Source organism: Aotus nancymaae, unplaced genomic scaffold, assembly GCF_030222135.1.
Source record: "Aotus nancymaae isolate 86718 unplaced genomic scaffold, 86718_ANA_hifiasm-v0.15.2.pri h1tg000029l, whole genome shotgun sequence".
Lineage (NCBI taxonomy): Eukaryota > Metazoa > Chordata > Mammalia > Primates > Aotidae > Aotus > Aotus nancymaae.
In genome coordinates this window covers 47,097,832-47,115,596 of record NW_026988442.1, presented here as the reverse complement: position 1 = coordinate 47,115,596, position 17,765 = coordinate 47,097,832, and the positions used below count along the sequence as shown (strand labels likewise).

The 17,765-nt window shown below is 33.4% G+C and overlaps 1 protein-coding gene across 5 annotated transcripts in view; it reads left to right on the top strand.

Annotated features, from left to right (window-relative positions):
• SCN2A (sodium voltage-gated channel alpha subunit 2) overlaps window positions 1-17,765 on the top strand; it is a 147,184-nt gene that overhangs the window by 100,299 nt on the left and 29,120 nt on the right. For all 5 annotated transcript variants that reach the window (XM_012440617.3, XM_064382655.1, XM_012440619.3 and 2 more), the window contains 2 exons: window positions 1,190-1,546; window positions 10,624-11,103. In XM_012440617.3, the coding sequence (XP_012296040.1) occupies window positions 1,190-1,546; window positions 10,624-11,103 (837 nt within the window). The remainder of the gene's footprint in view (window positions 1-1,189; window positions 1,547-10,623; window positions 11,104-17,765) is intronic.

The following is a 17,765-nucleotide window of genomic DNA, read 5'->3' as shown; positions in this document are numbered from 1 at the left end:
TAATAGTGATTAGGCTGGAGACTTTGTCAAGAAATCTGTTTACAATTTCCCTTGCTGCTTTCAATGTTCAAATATGAATTGTGATCCTTAGAACTATAGTTTCCTTCCCTAGTCCTCAAAGATAGTTATGTATCTAAATTGAAACTAGAAGGATACAAAAAACAGGACAAAAATTTAAAATGATAAAACAAGTGATATGGGAAAGAACTTAAAAAGTATTTAGTAAACCTTCATGATAATGTGAGGCAGTTAAGGGAAATAGGAAGCATAGTATCATTAGAATCTTACTTAATGTGTCAGGCTCTTTTGCATAAATTATTCTCTGGAATAAATTAAATACTTTGGTGCATGTATTTCCTCCTTTGGGTCGCTTTGATGCCATTAAATAATGCACTACTCTCAGCCTGACATTTACTGAAGCATCAGAAATAAAATGCTGCTGCTGTTTAACCATAAATAGTACTTCAGCAACCTCTAAAGCTAATACAGCCAATATGTTAAACACAATGAGAGAGACATTTACACACTACACTGAATTAAGTCTTTGAAGACATAAAGGTTAAAAAAAGTCTAGCTTTTTATTTAAGTTTAAGTACTTTTTCTTTAAATATATGTTTAAAATATAGCCTAAAGTTACAGCAAGCTAAAGATATATCTAGATTAAAACAATCTAAAGAAAAAGAAATTAGTTCATTTCTGCTTGTACTTTATGTAATTTAAGTGTTGATATTATTTTCACTTGTGTACTTCAGCATGATATTTAAAATATGCTGAAAACGATATCCGTTTTGGCCTCTTAAAAATAATGAGAGTTTCTACTTCTCTGAAACTGGAGCTCTGCTAATTTACCACCATTAATTTTAAATATCTTAATTCTTTAAGGAGAAACAAAGGTATATATTACATATGCTTATGTAGGATTCTGGAAAATTTGGTGTATCTTATTAAAATGCCAATTTATAAACTGTGTAATTTAATTATTTTATTTACAGTATGGACCATTTCGGACTAAAAAATAAAACCTATATGGTAGCAAGTAACTGCTATATTTGTTAGTAATAATTTTACAAATAATGCATGACTCTATAATTGAGACTCTATAATTGCCTTTAAATTTGCCATGTAAATAAGATTACATAATGTTTTTAGAAATTCAGAGCATTAACATTGTTCTTGCTTTTATTTCCAGCTCCGAGTTTTCAAGTTGGCAAAATCCTGGCCAACTCTGAATATGCTAATAAAGATCATTGGCAATTCTGTGGGGGCTCTGGGAAACCTCACCTTGGTGTTGGCCATCATCGTCTTCATTTTCGCCGTGGTCGGCATGCAGCTCTTTGGTAAGAGCTACAAAGAATGTGTCTGCAAGATTTCCAATGATTGTGAACTCCCACGCTGGCACATGCATGACTTCTTCCACTCCTTCCTGATTGTGTTCCGCGTGCTGTGTGGAGAGTGGATAGAGACCATGTGGGACTGTATGGAGGTTGCTGGCCAAACCATGTGCCTTACTGTCTTCATGATGGTCATGGTGATTGGAAACCTAGTGGTATGTAGAAAAAACATTTTCTTCATTTTCAGTAAAATACAATGTAATCATAAAAAAGTATGTTCAGCTGAAGAGTATTTTGCATTTTTAAAATCAATGCCATTTCCTATTGTCCATTATTCATGAGTGTAAGAGCCATGTACAGTTTAGACCATTGTAATACACAAAAACCCTAAATTACCTTTTGAACCAAAGTTGTTCTTTCTCTCATCATCCTTCTTACTACATGGAGAGAAATGATTGTTACTTATCTTTCAGTTCTTGTACTAAAGCATGGAAGTGTTACTTAGAACACTCATTTGTACTAGCCATAACACTTGAAATTTGTTTTTCGATAAATTGGAGTTTAAAAATTAGTAAAAATCTCAGTTTATTGAAGTCACCTGGGTTGGTGCCTAGAAAATGTAGTCTAAACAAGTAACATTGATCAAGAAACATTGTCATTTCTGCATAAGATTAACTATGATGAACACCATACTTATTTAGGATAGTTAGCTCTTGTTGCATCGATCCCTTTACCATTATGTAATGTCCTTCTTTGTCTTTTTTGATCTTTGTTGGTTTAAAGTTTGTTTTATCAGAGACTAGGAATGTAATCTCTGCTTTTTTTTTTTTGCTTTCCATTTGCTTGATAAATATTCTTCCACACCTTGTTTTGAGCCTATGTGTGTCTTTGCACATGAGATGGGACTCCTGAATACAGCACACCGATGAGTGTTGACTCTTTATTTAATTTGTCAGTCTGTGTCTTTTAATTGGAGCATTTAGCCTGTTCACAATTAAGGTTAATATTGTTATGTGTGAATTTGATCTGTCATTATGATGATTCTGTCATTATTTTGCCCATTAGTTGATGTAGTTTCTTTATACTGTCGATGGGGGTCTTTACAATTTGGTATGTTTTTGCAATGGCTGGTATTGGTTTTTCCTTTCCATATTTAGTGCTTACTTCAGGAGTTCTGGTAAGGCAGTCCTGTTGGTGACAAAATCTCTCAGGATTTGCTTGTCTATAAAGGATTTTATTTCTCTTTCACTTATGAAACTTAGTTGGGCTGGATATGAAATCCTAGGTTGAAAATTCTTTTCTTTAAGAATGTTGAATATTGGACCCCACTCTCTTCTGGCTTGTAGAGTTTTTGCAGAGAGATCCACTCTTAATCTGATGGGCTTCCCTTTGTGGATAACCCAACCTTTCTCTCTGGCTTCCCTTAACGTTTTTTCCTTCCTTTCAACCTTGGTGAATCTGATGATTATGTGTTTTGGGATTGCTCTTCTTAAGGAGTATCTTTGTGGTGTTCTCTGTATTTCCTGAATTTGAATGCTGGCCTGTTTTACTAGGTAGGGATGTTCTCCTGTATAATATCCTGAAGAGTGTTTTCCAACTTGGTTACATTCTCCCCATCACTTTCACGTTCACCAATCAATCATAGGTTTGGTCTTTTCACATAGTCCCATATTATTTGGAGGCTTTGTTCATTCCTTTTCAATCTTTTTTCTTTAATCTTGTCTTCTTTACAAAAATTAACTCAAGATGGATTAAATACTTAAACATTAAACCTAAAACCATAAAAACCTTAGAAGAAAACCTAGGCAATACCATTCAAAAAATAGGCATGGGCAAAGACTTCATGACTAGAACACCAAAAGCGATGGCAACAGAAGCCAAAATTGATAAATAGGATCTAATTAAACTAAAGAGCTTCTGTACAGCAAAAGAAACTATCATTAGAGTGAACAGACAATCTACAGAATGGAAGAAAATTTTTGCAATCTATCCATCTGACAAAGGGCTAATAATATCCAGAATCTACAAAGAACTTAAACAAATTTACAATAAAACAACAAACAACCCCATCAAAAAGTGTGTGAAGGATATGAACACACACTTCTTAAAAGAAGACATTTATGTGACCAACAAATATATGAAAAAAAGCTCATCATCACTGGTCATTAGAGAAATGCAAATCAAAACTTCAATGAGATATCATCTCATGCCAGTTAGAATGTTGATCATTAAAAAGTCAGGAAACAACAGATTCTGGAGAAGATGTGGATAAATAGAAACATTTTTATGCTATTGGTAAGAGTGAAAATTAGTTCAACAATTGTGGAAGACTGTGAGAATTCCTCAAGAATCTAGAACCAGAAATGCCATTTGACCCAGCAATCCCATTACTGGGTATGTACCCAAAGGATACATATGAATCATTCTACTATAAAGACAAGTGCACACATATGTTTATTGCAGCACTATTCACAATAGCATGAATTTTCATCCTTTGTGGAGACATGGATGAAGCTGGAAACCATCCTTCTCAGCAAACCAACACAGGAACAAAAACCAAACACCACATGTGCTCACTCATAAGTGGGAGTTGAACATTGAGAACACATGAACACAGGGAGGAAAACATCATGTACTGGGACCTGTTGGGGTTTGGGGGACTAGGGGAGGGACAGCATTAGGAGAAACACTTAAGGTAGATAATGAGTTGATGGGTGCAGCAAACCACCATGGCACATGTGTATACCCATGTAACAAACCTGTATGTTCTGCACATATATCCCAGAACTTGAAGTATAACAACAACAACAACAACAAAAATTAACCATGCCTAACACCAGGGTCCTGAATCTTGAAGACATGGGAAAGACGGGAACACATAAGAAGATAAATATAACACGGTGATAGGGCATGTACTCAAATAGAATTAAAAATAGGAAGTAACTAATATGCATCAAAAAATATGAAAACAAAGTACCATATGTCAAGTTAACAAAATGGAAACCTTGCTTTACAATAGGAAGATTGATCAGGAAATCTTTGTCAAAGGGTTTGGACCTAAAATATATTTTATTGAGTTGCAAGATTTGGCTTGATGGGAAGAAAGGTAGACCATCTCAAAGAAGAAAATAGGAAACAAGGTTCCCGGTGGCTGAGGGACGGAGGACAGTAGAGTCTGTGAGAAAGATCAGGCTCTTATGCTTTAAATATGAAGTAATTACACAGAGTTGCTTACTTAGAACCCAAACCAATGGAAGAGAAAAATGATTACCATAACCAGTAATTTAATGTGTATACTCTAGCCAGGTTCAGTGGCTTATGCCTGTAATTCCAGCAATTTGAGAGACTGAGGCAGGCAGTCTCTTGAGAACAGGAATTTGAGAACAGCCCGGCCAGCATAGCTAAACCCTGTCTCTACTAGAAATATCAAGATTACCCAGGTGTGATGCGTGCATCTGTGATCCTGGCTACTTGGGAAGCTGAGGCACGAAAATCGCTTGAGCCTGTGAGGCAGAGGTTGCAGTGGGCCAAGATTGCTCCACTGCATTCCAGTCTGAGTAAAAGAGTAAGACTCTGTTGAAAAAAACAACAACTGCATATACTCTATAGACATGATTTCCTTTCACATAAAGGTAACCTCCAAGTCCCCAAAGGTAGAGAAAGGGGAAGTGAAAAAGGCAAGGTATTATTTTATTTCCATTATTGCCAGATTTCAGCATCTTCAGCATTAATTTTGATAACTCTGATCTATTTTTAAAGTAACAAGAAACATAAACAGTGTACAATCCAGAATTATAAACAGTGGCTTAAAACAATAAACAGTGATTATTTTACAGTTTCTGTGGGTCAGGATTTGGGGAATAAGTTAACTGCATGGTTCTGGTCAGGGCCAGTCATGAAGTTGTTGTTAAGATGTTAGCTGAGGTTACAGTTACCTTGACTGGGGCTGAAGGATCAGCTTCCAAGGAGGCTCAATCTCATGGGTATTGGAAGGAAGTCCCAGTTCCTTATTGGCAGTTGGTTGAAGGTCTCAGTTTCTCTCTACCTTTTCCATAGGACTGTTGAGTATCATTATGACATGGCAGCTGGTTCCTTCCAGGGCAGGTGATGTAAGAGAGAAGTCAAGGAGAAAATCCTCTTTATGTTCTACTCTTTAAAGTCACTCTTCACCACTTCTGCCATATTCGATTCATTAGAAACCAGTTATTAAGAAGAAGTCACACCAAAAAGAAACTTGGATCTACATTTTAAAAGAAAGAGTATCAAATAATTACTAAGCATATTCTAAGGCTACTATAATCCCCAAGACAACTTTAAAATATTCTCTTTCAGAAAAGTATAAGATCTCAAAGAACAGAAAGTGTCATAGGGTTACATAGAACAGAAACAAAGAAAAGATAATATAATATAATTTTGATATTATTTGATTTAATTTCTCTATAGGTATATTAGGCATATGTTGGAAGAAGAGAAGAAAGGGCAGATAACAGAATCCTTTATCACAACGAGTGATCAGACTGCAATGGGGAATTCAGAAAGTTTGGAACCCAATTGTGTAGAATTTTATTTATGAAAAGACTGACTGTGCATAATAAAATAGGTTTTCCTTTAGGCAATTCAAAGCTACAGATTTTTTTTTTTAATCAGGAAAGTGACAGTGAACAAATGATATTTTTCAGAATTGTATGCAGCAGAAGAATACAGACTAGATTTAAAGCGGAAATAACTCAGCCTACCACATGCCACTATTAGTTTACTGAAACTAACATATCAGTCTAATGTGTAATTGAACAGATAATTCAAGTGGAAAAGAAAATTTCAGGAAGTATCATGTATCTATACTTGTGGACGACATCAGTATTAATTTAGATTGTGATGTATGTGTAAAAAGATATCATTTATAAAAGAATCATTTTCATCTACTAGTATAAATTTAATTTTTGTGCTTTTGAGAGAAAAATTAAAGGTTCTCCTTTCTTTTTGACTATCAGTTAAAACAATTTCTTTATCTTGTGATAACCTGGATATATTTCTGGAGTAGCAAAGTAGTAATATCTATCATGGTTACCATTATTAAGGAAATATGCTTATATCACATTTCCTTAAGAGTAAATGAACTTGATATACTCACTGTAAGGCCGGTCGCCTCGCCAGGCGCTCAGACACACCTCCCTCCCTTGCCAGGAGCTCAGACACACCCTCCTCCCCCTTACACTCACTACCTTCTACAATTCTTCCTTCCTATCTTCACGGGAAAAAGGGAAAAGCTGCCCCAAAGGCAAGCGGGCATAACTTCCTCTTAATACACATGCATGAACTACCAGGTGGGGCTCCACCCAAATAGATGTAGTAGTCACAATAGATGTGACTGCCAGCTTAGTCTACAGACAAGACAGAGCTGGGACCACAAACTGCTCTTTCCCAGGCCAGGATTTTTATGAGCCATTCTTAGTTTCCTGACACCATGGCCAGAGACCCTTATATGTTGAAGATAGGTGCTGCAGAAAGAGAATATGACTTTTTGAAAACTGATAGTTCTAGAAGGAGAGAATACAACCTCAACCTCCTCTCTCTCTAAGTGAAGGTGAGGCAGTAACACATAGGAGGGATGTGAAGATTTTGGCTTCCTCTCAAAAGTTAGGAATCAGGATAGAGAAACAACTAATATATGCATTATATTTCAATCTTGGTTTCAAATGGAAATTATGGTAACATTTCCATTCCAAGAGACTAATTTGAGACACGTGAAAGAGTTGATTTCATGTAGTGAGCTAACACAGTCGTCAAACAGGATTCAGGATTTCAGTCCCTGAGTGAGCTTGCTGAGCTCTGTTTCCTTAAATTGTCATGGATCACACCAAACACCTGCGCCAGTTGTTATGCACATACCTTCTGGTGACAAAGGTCTAGAAAGAGACATTAACTTGACTCATGCAAATATTTCTAGGGAAATAAAGTAAATAGAAAGATAGTGTTGTGGAGAATAAATTGGATAATAGTAACAGTGGTAATAATAACAGCTAAACTTTCTCAAGGGTTCACTGTATGCCAGGAGCTGTGCTGAAAGCCACATGGGTTCTGTCATTTAATCCTTACAACAACCTTGTAAACTGGGCACTAGAAAAACTATTGCGTTTATCTTATAGTTGAGGAAACAGGCTCAGGTTGGTTATGCTACTTAGTAGGTAACAGAAAATCGATTCTTACTCAGCACTCGAATTCTAAAATATGTGCTCCTCTATGTCAAGGAATCTGTGGAACTAACAGAAACACACTGATGAAAGTTAGCGTCTAGTAGGCATTAATAAGCACAGTTTCAGCACTGTATCACGACATGTAGATTGCCTGCTTTAAAATAATAAAAACTGCAATGGATTTATGAGAAAGAAAAGTCATGCGTTCAGGGGATATTTATTTCTTTTCCTGACAATAGAATAGCATTGCATTAAGTTATCAATTCATAAACAATTAGAAAATTAATGGTATACTTTATTAAACTAAGTATGATAGCAATTTAAAGAAAGAAAGTATCAATAAGAATGAACATGGAATACCATTTCCTCTTTCATTATGCAATTAGGAGTAAGGACCTTACAATTAGACTTCAAAACAAACAAACAAACAAAAACAAAATGAAACAAAAAAACAAAGCTTCTTTATTTATTAACTGTGATCTTGGACAAGTCACTTAAGTTTTATAGAAGCCTCAGCATTCTCATCTGTAAAATATTATTAATACTAATTCTTGCCTTATAGAGCTGTGAGAAATAAATCATATGAAACTTACAAAATGCTTGGCACAAGAACTGGTACTTACTAAGAGCTCAATTAAAAAGCTGGTTTTACTTTTATTGTTACTATGATCTGATATTGATACTACTCTAGGACCTGGCTCTAAGGAATGTTTCAGACCTAAAAGATCTCCCAATCTATCAGCAAAGTTGTGCTTTTTTAAAAAGAAAGAAAAAAAAAAGAATCCAATGTAACGTGATAGAGATGTGGAGGAGAAATTTAAAAGGACAAATGAGAAAGGGGAGCTGGCTATATAAGTGTAATAGTAAAGAACATTTGTAAATAGACTATTTGCCCAATGCAGAGGCAATATAGTTGGCTCCCACTCTGGGGGAGGATTGATGGATGTATATCAAGAAAAATTTCCAAGTAGACAATGACAGAGCATTAATATACTTTAGGAAATTAAATCTAGAAAATAGTATGGTACCAAAATTCAGTTTTATTTTAGATAAAAACAAAAAATTTACATGCAGTTTTTCCTTTTATTGATTTTTTATCCAAATAATAAGTTCAAAAGCAAATTACAATAAAATACAATTTTATTGGTAAATTCCGGAAGTAAAGGAGCAGGTCTAGTCTTAATGTGATTATCAGGAATCATAGTGTAGAGACAGGCAGATGTGTCAATACACAACCTCAAAATCACACATGGTCTTCATTGGATCTTACACATTTTTACTTTAAAAAAAATCACCATTGGTTAGACTAACTTACAACTAGTTAGACAAAGGTGCTGTAAGCCTCATGAGCATGATAGAAAGATGAGAATACAGCAAGAATGTAGAATCCTTTTCACTGAAGTTTTACTTAAAAATTTTCCTAAGATCCTACTTTTATACTACAGGTTGTGTATCCCTAATCTGAAAATCTAAAATCCAAAATACTCTAAAGTTCAAAATTTTTGGTCACTAACATGATACTACAAGAAGAAAATTCTACACCTAGCCTCTTGTGATGAATCACAGTGAAACCACAGTCAAAGTTTTGTTTCCTGAACAAAATTATTTAAAATATTGTATAAAATTACCTTCAGGCTATGTATGTAAGATGTATATGAAACTTAAATGAATTTTGAGTTTAGACATGTGTCTCAGTGTCTCATTCTGAAGATTTGTCATTATGTACATGCAAATACTTTTAAATCTAAAATCCAAAACATTTCTGGTCTCAAGCATTTCAGATAAGGGATATGCAACTTGTATTTAGTTTGTGCATTTGCCCCTCTTTACTGCTGTATCTTTCTTTTGTTCTGTATGGTTAAATAATCAGGGATTCATATACATTGGCATTTAAATCCTGAAAAAAATTATGTGACTGAGTCTTGTACCCCTGAGAATGTCTGATTTCTTAGTAAATTGTGTTTTTTTGTGTATACACAATAGTGGGTTTAATGTCACTAATCTTTTCACTCATTTATACCAGTGAAGCATGTGAATGACCCAATTTGCAGACTGATTACTGTTCTTATTCATGACAACACTTCAACTCCACAATCTTTAATTCAACAATAACATCATAATTATTGTATAAAAATCATCTTATAGTATTTCCTGCTATTGTATAATTATAGTAGCCATAATTGTCCTAATAAAAAATTGGGACTTTTTATCCAGCAATAAATACATTTTTGTCTTATTTGTCCAGTTCTCTATGTATAAAAAAATGGAACAAAGGCACAAAAGTAAAATCATATTTAAGTATATTGGATTAATTGTTGGTTTTAGGAATAAATTATCAGTGTTTCAAAAAATCCAAATTACATGGTCAAAATAGCAACTGTATTAGGCCATTCTTGCATTGCTATAGATAAATACCTGAGGCTGGGTAATTTATAAAGAAAAGAGGTTTAATTAGCTGATTGTTCTGCAGGGAGCATAGTGCTGGCATCTGCTTGGCTTTTGGTGAAGTCTCAGAGAGCTTTCAATCACAGCAGAAGGTGAAGTGGAGCAGGCATTTCACATGATGAAAGCAGGAGCAAGCAAAAGAGAGTGTGGGGAGGAGGCACTACAAACTTTTAAATAACCACATCCCATGAGAACTCACTAACACACAGGCAGCACCAAGCCATGAGGGATCTGCCCCCATAATCCAAACACCTCCCACCAGGCCCCATGCTCAGTGCTGGGGATTACAATTCAACATGAGATTTGGGAGGGGATAAATGTCCAAAATAAATGAGCATCTCAAGTCAAAGGTTTTCTTTTCACTGTACAGTGTCTATATTTTTCTTTTGGAACTGAGCTTCATATAAATGTTTCATTTAACAATGATTTCAGTATTTTTTGCGGTAACTAAAAAGCAAATAGTGCTAAATAGTATTATTTTATATTGACTAGATATTTTTGTTTCATTCTCTTTTTTTTTGAATAGGTTATCATGAATTAGAAATACTTACTAGCATAAAATAAGGTGTCAAGAACAATTTTAGAAAATTAATGATTGAAAGCAATTGAAACAATAGAATGTTTTGATCACCTGTTTTCCTGCTGTATTTCAGGTTCTGAACCTCTTCTTGGCCTTGCTTTTGAGTTCCTTCAGCTCTGACAATCTTGCTGCCACTGATGATGATAACGAAATGAATAATCTCCAGATTGCTGTGGGAAGGATGCAGAAAGGAATCGATTTTGTTAAAAGAAAAATACGTGAATTTATTCAAAAAGCTTTTGTTAGGAAACAGAAAGCTTTAGATGAAATTAAACCTCTTGAGGATTTAAATAATAAAAAAGACAGCTGTATTTCCAACCATACCACCATAGAAATAGGCAAAGACCTCAATTATCTCAAAGATGGAAATGGAACTACTAGTGGCATAGGCAGCAGTGTAGAAAAGTATGTCGTGGATGAAAGCGATTACATGTCATTTATAAACAACCCTAGCCTCACTGTGACGGTACCAATTGCTGTTGGAGAATCTGACTTTGAAAATTTAAATACTGAAGAATTCAGCAGCGAGTCAGATATGGAGGAAAGCAAAGAGGTAAACATGTTTAAATAAGGAGTTATTTTGGTGTTATATATTTCTGTTGTTTAAAATTATCAGGTATTTTTAAATTGTATGATTCCTTCCTGATAAAAAAATAGAAAATATCTGTCTAGCAATACATTTTCCATGGCAAAATTGGTAATAAATAAATGATAGATTAAAATATAGCTAGATAAGCAATATGCTTACTCATGTTTCATATACTCACATTTTGAATTCTTAACAGTATTCTTGATATGAATTTTTTCACTATTTAAAAAAATTCCTAGATTTGTGAAAATTTTAGATTGTGAAATTTGTTCACTTTCTTCCTTATTTGCCCATGACTGTCATTTTTTGTATGTCCTGGAAAAATACCTGATGGGAGGGTAGTTACAATTCTCATCTTGTTATGTTCTTGGTTCTTATGAAATACTTCATAAAATAATATTGTATTTAGTTTGCACAGACATATTTCCTCAAGGAAGATCTGTTTGCTGATCTTGGCTTGATATTTATATACAGTTTATGTTTCCTGAAGTCAGTCATTTTTTTGAAGAGAAGAGATTGATGAGGAATCACACTAAAAGACATATTTAACCCTACTGAGCTCAGTGTTCACCCTTTAAAGAAACAAAAATCCTTCATACACTATAGAATGTAAAATTCAGAATTTATCAACTCAGTAAATCCTGGTAGTACCTTAACATATTCTTTGATTTACAAAAAAGGTATGAGCACCAGAATATATTTTTTGTTTTGTTTGTTATTAACCTGTAGGTCAGTAAGTACAGAATTGGAGGTAAAGAGAGGAATTCAAAACCTTAATATTCAATTGTTTAGCTATACAAAAATGAAGACAAGATTTCCAGTCATTAAAGCTTGCATTAACAAACAAAAATAACAATGAAAAACAAAGATTCATTCCTTTCTCATACGAATTGTTTGGCAAGGAAGATAAAAGCTTCTATTTCTGATGTGGGGAAAGGAAGAATGATGATATAGCGGAGTTTGGGTACTGAAAGGTAAAATTCAAGTAGCACAACATGGTCGTAATTAAGTATGAGCTAAAATTATGAGGAAAAATATATTTCTAAAAAAAGAACTGGGTATTTCAAACAGTATTTCTGTATTTGATAAAATTACTAAAGAGTGCGCTATTTTCTATTTTTTTTTTTTTTTTTGTAAGCTGGGTAGTATTGCTGTTAGTGATTAGGTTGAAGTAGATGTTTAATGGGAAATTCAGACAATGTTTGAATGTAGGAAGATATAAATAATGAGGACACAGCTACCTGTGTCACAAAAAATTACTGATGAGATTCAAGGGAAAAGTAATAAAACCTTCTAGCCTGGGGTAAAAAATTACTTTAATTAGTTGAACTTAAATTTTTACCAACTAGACTGTTATTTGAAAGTTGAATAATATCTTAAAATCTTGTTAACAAAATTTTGAACAAGTATAGTTATAGTAGTTGGGTTATGCTGGAAGGGCGAAGTGGCCCAATTTCTTACATCGTATACTGCTGTTACGGAAGCCGAACTCGGCATTTATAAAATAGAATTGGGTCATTTGAATTTTAATGTATATTCCACTCTCATTAATTTGAAATTATGCCTAATTATGAATATTTCTCTAATAGTAAAAAAAAAGGCAATTTTAACTTTCACAAATGTTTGATTTCAGGCTGTCAAATAAACTAAGAATGAATTATAAAGTGTAAAATGTTGAGATCATTGACTAGTTTAATCTTCTAGCTAAGTTTGAGTATATTTTGAGGAATGATTAATTTGGCATCCAGTCTTCTTAACTTTAAGATTTTATAGCCTTGGGTTTTCCAAAAGAACACGTATTTAACCTTAACTTAAGCCATTATGTTTGAAGTAATAGGGAAGTCCAGTGAGGTGGGATTTAGAGTAAGGAAATCTCTTACTTTTCTTGTTACCATTAAGCTTTTTTATTTGTTTTCTAATTAAGTGAACTCTGAGTTAAATACTCTAAAATGATGTTTGTGAATTCAGTGTTTCAGAATTGGAGGAACAGAACTGATCTACCAAGTGGAAGTGGGCAGAATTATTTCATTGCTTAAGTTGTGGAGTCCTTCCAATACCTTCCCAGCATAGAGATTGTTACTTCAGTGTTAAAGTTATTTGGAGGGATTTTTAATTCTGACTTTATATCAAACTTTCCAGATAAAAATTTATAAAATAATAAATGATTAGGAACATAGCCATGAAAGAGATTATGTGTAGGTTTTGATCTTTCAGACTTTTGCCTGGTAGCTCTATACTAAAAAACTAGAGAATTAAAACAATTATTGAAGAATTTCAGACACTCCCATTTGAAATAGCATTTTAGTGTCTGCCTTCTAGTCATTTCTTTCTGGTCATTTTTCTAACTGGTGGACAGGATTACACTGTTAAGTGTCACAGAGTAGTGGAAACATGAGGCTTATTGCTAATCCTTTCTAAATTAATTTTTTAAAGAAAAAATGAGACTTTTTTTGGAATGTCTAAATGATTTTTTTTCTAAGGCAGACTGAATGGACTGAAAGATTTTTTTAGGTGTTCAAACTACATGCTCTGCTATGTCTTTGCTAAATTTGTGTGATTCTTCAGTAGTTTTCTGTAGATTCTCTAGAGTAGATCATTTAAAATCATGTCATAATCATGTATGCTTTGATTTTAATGTTGTTTTGATTATATTAATGTAATTCCTTTTGTGATTTTGAATGATTGTTTTTTTCTTTTAGAGTTTTTAGTAATGTGGAAGCCATGCTTGAATGACTATTTTTCAAAGTGAAATTTAGTCGTGTGATATGGTGACCTTCACCGCTTACCATTCTTACTTCTCACAGGAGTAAAATCAAGCTGGAGCCATCAAGAATGCAGCTCTGGTGTTTTTTAACCAGCCAGAGGCTCGTGCCACCACTTTTACCCAGGTTACCCAAGCAAGTTGTACATCTATACATATAATCAGTTTCTAAATGACTTTTGACTGGCCTGCATGTTACTCAGCTACGTTCCTTGCCCATCCATTGGCAGTAAAATAAAAACATGCACAGCTGCTATTATGCTGAGTCATATAAAGCATGGTCAGGCAAGTCTGACAACCCTAACTTTTTTTAAAAAAAATGATTTAGCTGCTAATTTTCTTACGTAGATTTTAATATAAATTATATTCAATGAAAAGTAAAAGTGCATGCCTTTATGGATCATTTAATTTCCATTTAATGTTACAGAGTTTTGAACATATTGAGGGCCTAAAGGAGAAATGTAGGTGCTCTTTGAAAACTTGCAAAAACACCTTTTATCCTCTACTTTTTAAAAAATATTTATATATAGCCCAGTTACTATACTTTCTTGACAGTTTTTTATTTAGTGTCATGTTTTTCTGAAGGGTAATCTGCAAATTAAAGCAATCCCTTATTCATGTGCAAACTTCCCAGAGGATGTTTTAATGTGATAATAATGTAAAGGAATTGGAATGTCCATGTTTTGGCTGCTAGCAGCATAGGTATAAATTTTATCTGCTTCATTTTGAGGAAAATGGCATTGCTTCATTTAGCAATTGACCAAAAGTATTTTGCATTTAGAATATAATTCCTTTGGAGAGTCTGTTTATATATGCCCTTAAAACTCCTAGACTGAAAGAAAAGGAAATAATGTCTTTTGCATATCAAATAATAATAATAATGATGATAATGAAAGACTAATAGATGGGATGCTCATTCTAAAAATAGATTTAGAGTCCACCTTTTTTATCTTCTTGGCTCCTCTGTGCTTTCTCTCCCCTCTATTTTATTCAGACCTGCTGGAAAACTTTCTCCTGAAGAATATTATTTAAGTGTATCAGGATCTATAAACTCCTATATAGGAAAAGAATCAGAAACTCTTGCTCCTATGGTATTTTTAAAGTGAAGAGACCTCCCTATCATGTGACAGTAGCAAAAAATGTAACACCATTCTATGGGATCCATTTAGTGGACCTTCATTTTCTGATGTTGAAATCACAGTTTTAGGCACAAATATGTTAACCAAATTGCCTAACTCAATTTAATTATTTTTAAGAAATGTTAATTATTTTGTCACTTAGATGCGGTTTCCTCTCCCTCTGCCAATAAAACTGTATAACAACACTGATATAAAAGTGTAGTTGGCTCTTAGAAAGAAGTAATAATCGTGCCATTGCTGGAGCATTCTTCTATACTTTCGAACAAAATATTCAGTCACTGGCTTTCTAGTTTTAGGAATCATAATGCCTTATATATTGGAGGAATGGTCTATAAAGTAGGAACTGAGATGCATAATGGTTTACACTTAAACACAGATGCACATATACACAGGGACTACAGATAATTACCTTTTCCTATTATGTATTAATTCTTCAGAAAAGGGTGACATTTAGTCACTTTTGGATAATAGCTTGTTTCTTGGAAAGAGGTAAGATTAGTTTCCTTATTCTCTGAATATCCCATTTGCCAATTTCCTGTTTGAAAAGATATTTGAGGCATATTATCTATCAATTTATCTAGGGGATTCAGCTGGAGTGAAGGTGGTAGAATAGAAGCTAAGCAGGAGCTGGTTTATTTATTTTCAACCCTCACATTATTGCAGTTTTTTAGTTACTTGAAAAAGTCTTTGATTCTCTCTTAGGAAACATCGTCCACTTCCTAAAGAATATACTAATTGCTAATACAGGGCCTAGGAAGGGAGACAAAAATGTGTATGGAGGTTCGAGTAAGCAATGGTGGAATGGATTCAACAGGCACCTGTCTATGACTTTATCCTGGAGAATGTGTAGTCCTCATGGGAAAGTTTTCCAGTGGGATGGTAATTAAGATGGGAAAAAGATACCCTAAATAGCTTTGATATGAGAACAAAATGGGCCAAACACATGTGTCTTTGGGTCACGGGTAATCTACTGAGCAGTAGGCCATCATGACATAAGAGTTCCTTTTGCCATTCCAAGAAAAATGTTTAAAATCTTACTATTTGTAGTTAAAAAAAAATTTATAATGTATCCATTATAAACACTAAAATGACTTTCAGGATAATATAGTATACTGCGAGTAATTATTTTGATTTTGCCATCTCTTTTATTGAAAATTAACAGCAACAATTCCTGTCTGATGTAAATATGTCATTTAGGCCTTAAGCCCATTCCAAAGTAAGCAAGGCCATTCCTTCCATTGTTTCAGGGTTGAGTTAGTTTATGTAAAGTAACAGAGCTCCTTAAGTATGGGTCAGCAATAGGAACCATGTAGAACAAATGATTTTTGCTCTTGAAAACCAAAAAAGTCAGATATGGGATATTTGATTTAATCCATATTTGAAGTTTTCTCCTTTTGAAGTGCCAATTTTTAAATTAAACTAAAATACGTCTCTTTTTCCAAATTATATACAATATCTACTAATTATGTTTTCTTCAAAATGTATCTTAGCTTCATAATGAGAAACAAGTGTACCCATGAATAATTTAAACTTTCATTTGCTCACCTTTACTTTCTGAAAGAAAGACTATTAGTTTGGAACATTGATATTTAAGAGTAATTTATCATTAAAGCACAAGTTGGAAGTATAGTATTTAAAAATACAAAATGAAATGTTGTATCTTGATGTTTATTAGATCATTATGCAAAATATGATTCTGCCCTGCTTAACTCATTTGATTATAATTATCCAGCACTTAAGAGAATCACAGCAGATTTTCCATAGGAAGAGTCCTATAATATTAGGTATCCACTAAAAACATTGTTCAAGTAATATTTCCACCTGAAAGTAGATAATTGCCAATGCTCTTCAGAGCATATAAAATTGGCTGTTTCCATTTGATCTCTTTATTGTCCTGGCATTCTTATTTTGTTAAATTTTAACTAGGCAAGGGCTACACTAACAACATCAATTATTCCACTAGTTTCCTGATATATAAGTGCAAGTAATAAACAGTGAACCTAAATAACCAAATTATACCAAAGGGAAGTATATAGAACTTGTAAAACTGGATGTGTTTCTAATCAGTTCGTGTTTTGGTCACTTACTTATGTAGTATTTCACCATGAATGATGCCCAGATTGGAATATTTAAAATTCTTAAGTGCATGAGTTGTAACAGCTTCACATAATGATCATCTCACAGCTCTAATTGCTGAATATGAACTACAGTTAGGTTGATCATAATTATGACCTTATCTGAAGCTGAATATTTTTATATTCCTAATTTGATTAATTTTATTTTTATGGCTTTTACACATTTTAACTGCTTTAGTAAACATATTTTATAATATTATGATATTTGCCTCTAAAGTAATTTTAAGAAAGTCATTTAATTGATATTATCAAGAAGGGTTTTATAAATCAGAATTTCCTGTCTATGTTTCAGGATTATAGCTTAAAGGAAACTTCTTATTCGCGAAATATTCCATTGTGTATTTAGCTCTATTCTACATTAAAACATATTAACAATTATGAATTAACTTGAATTAATACCAAAGTTCATGGTTTCAAAACATGGAAATCAACAATATCATAAGCACTGTCTCAAACTTACAATATTTGATTACTTATCTAGCTTACTAAATGTTTTAAATTGATAAACATTGGGTTTACTTTTGAATCATCAAAACGATTCTTTAGAGAATCATGGCAGAATGGCGTGTTCAACCACTTATTTACTATAAC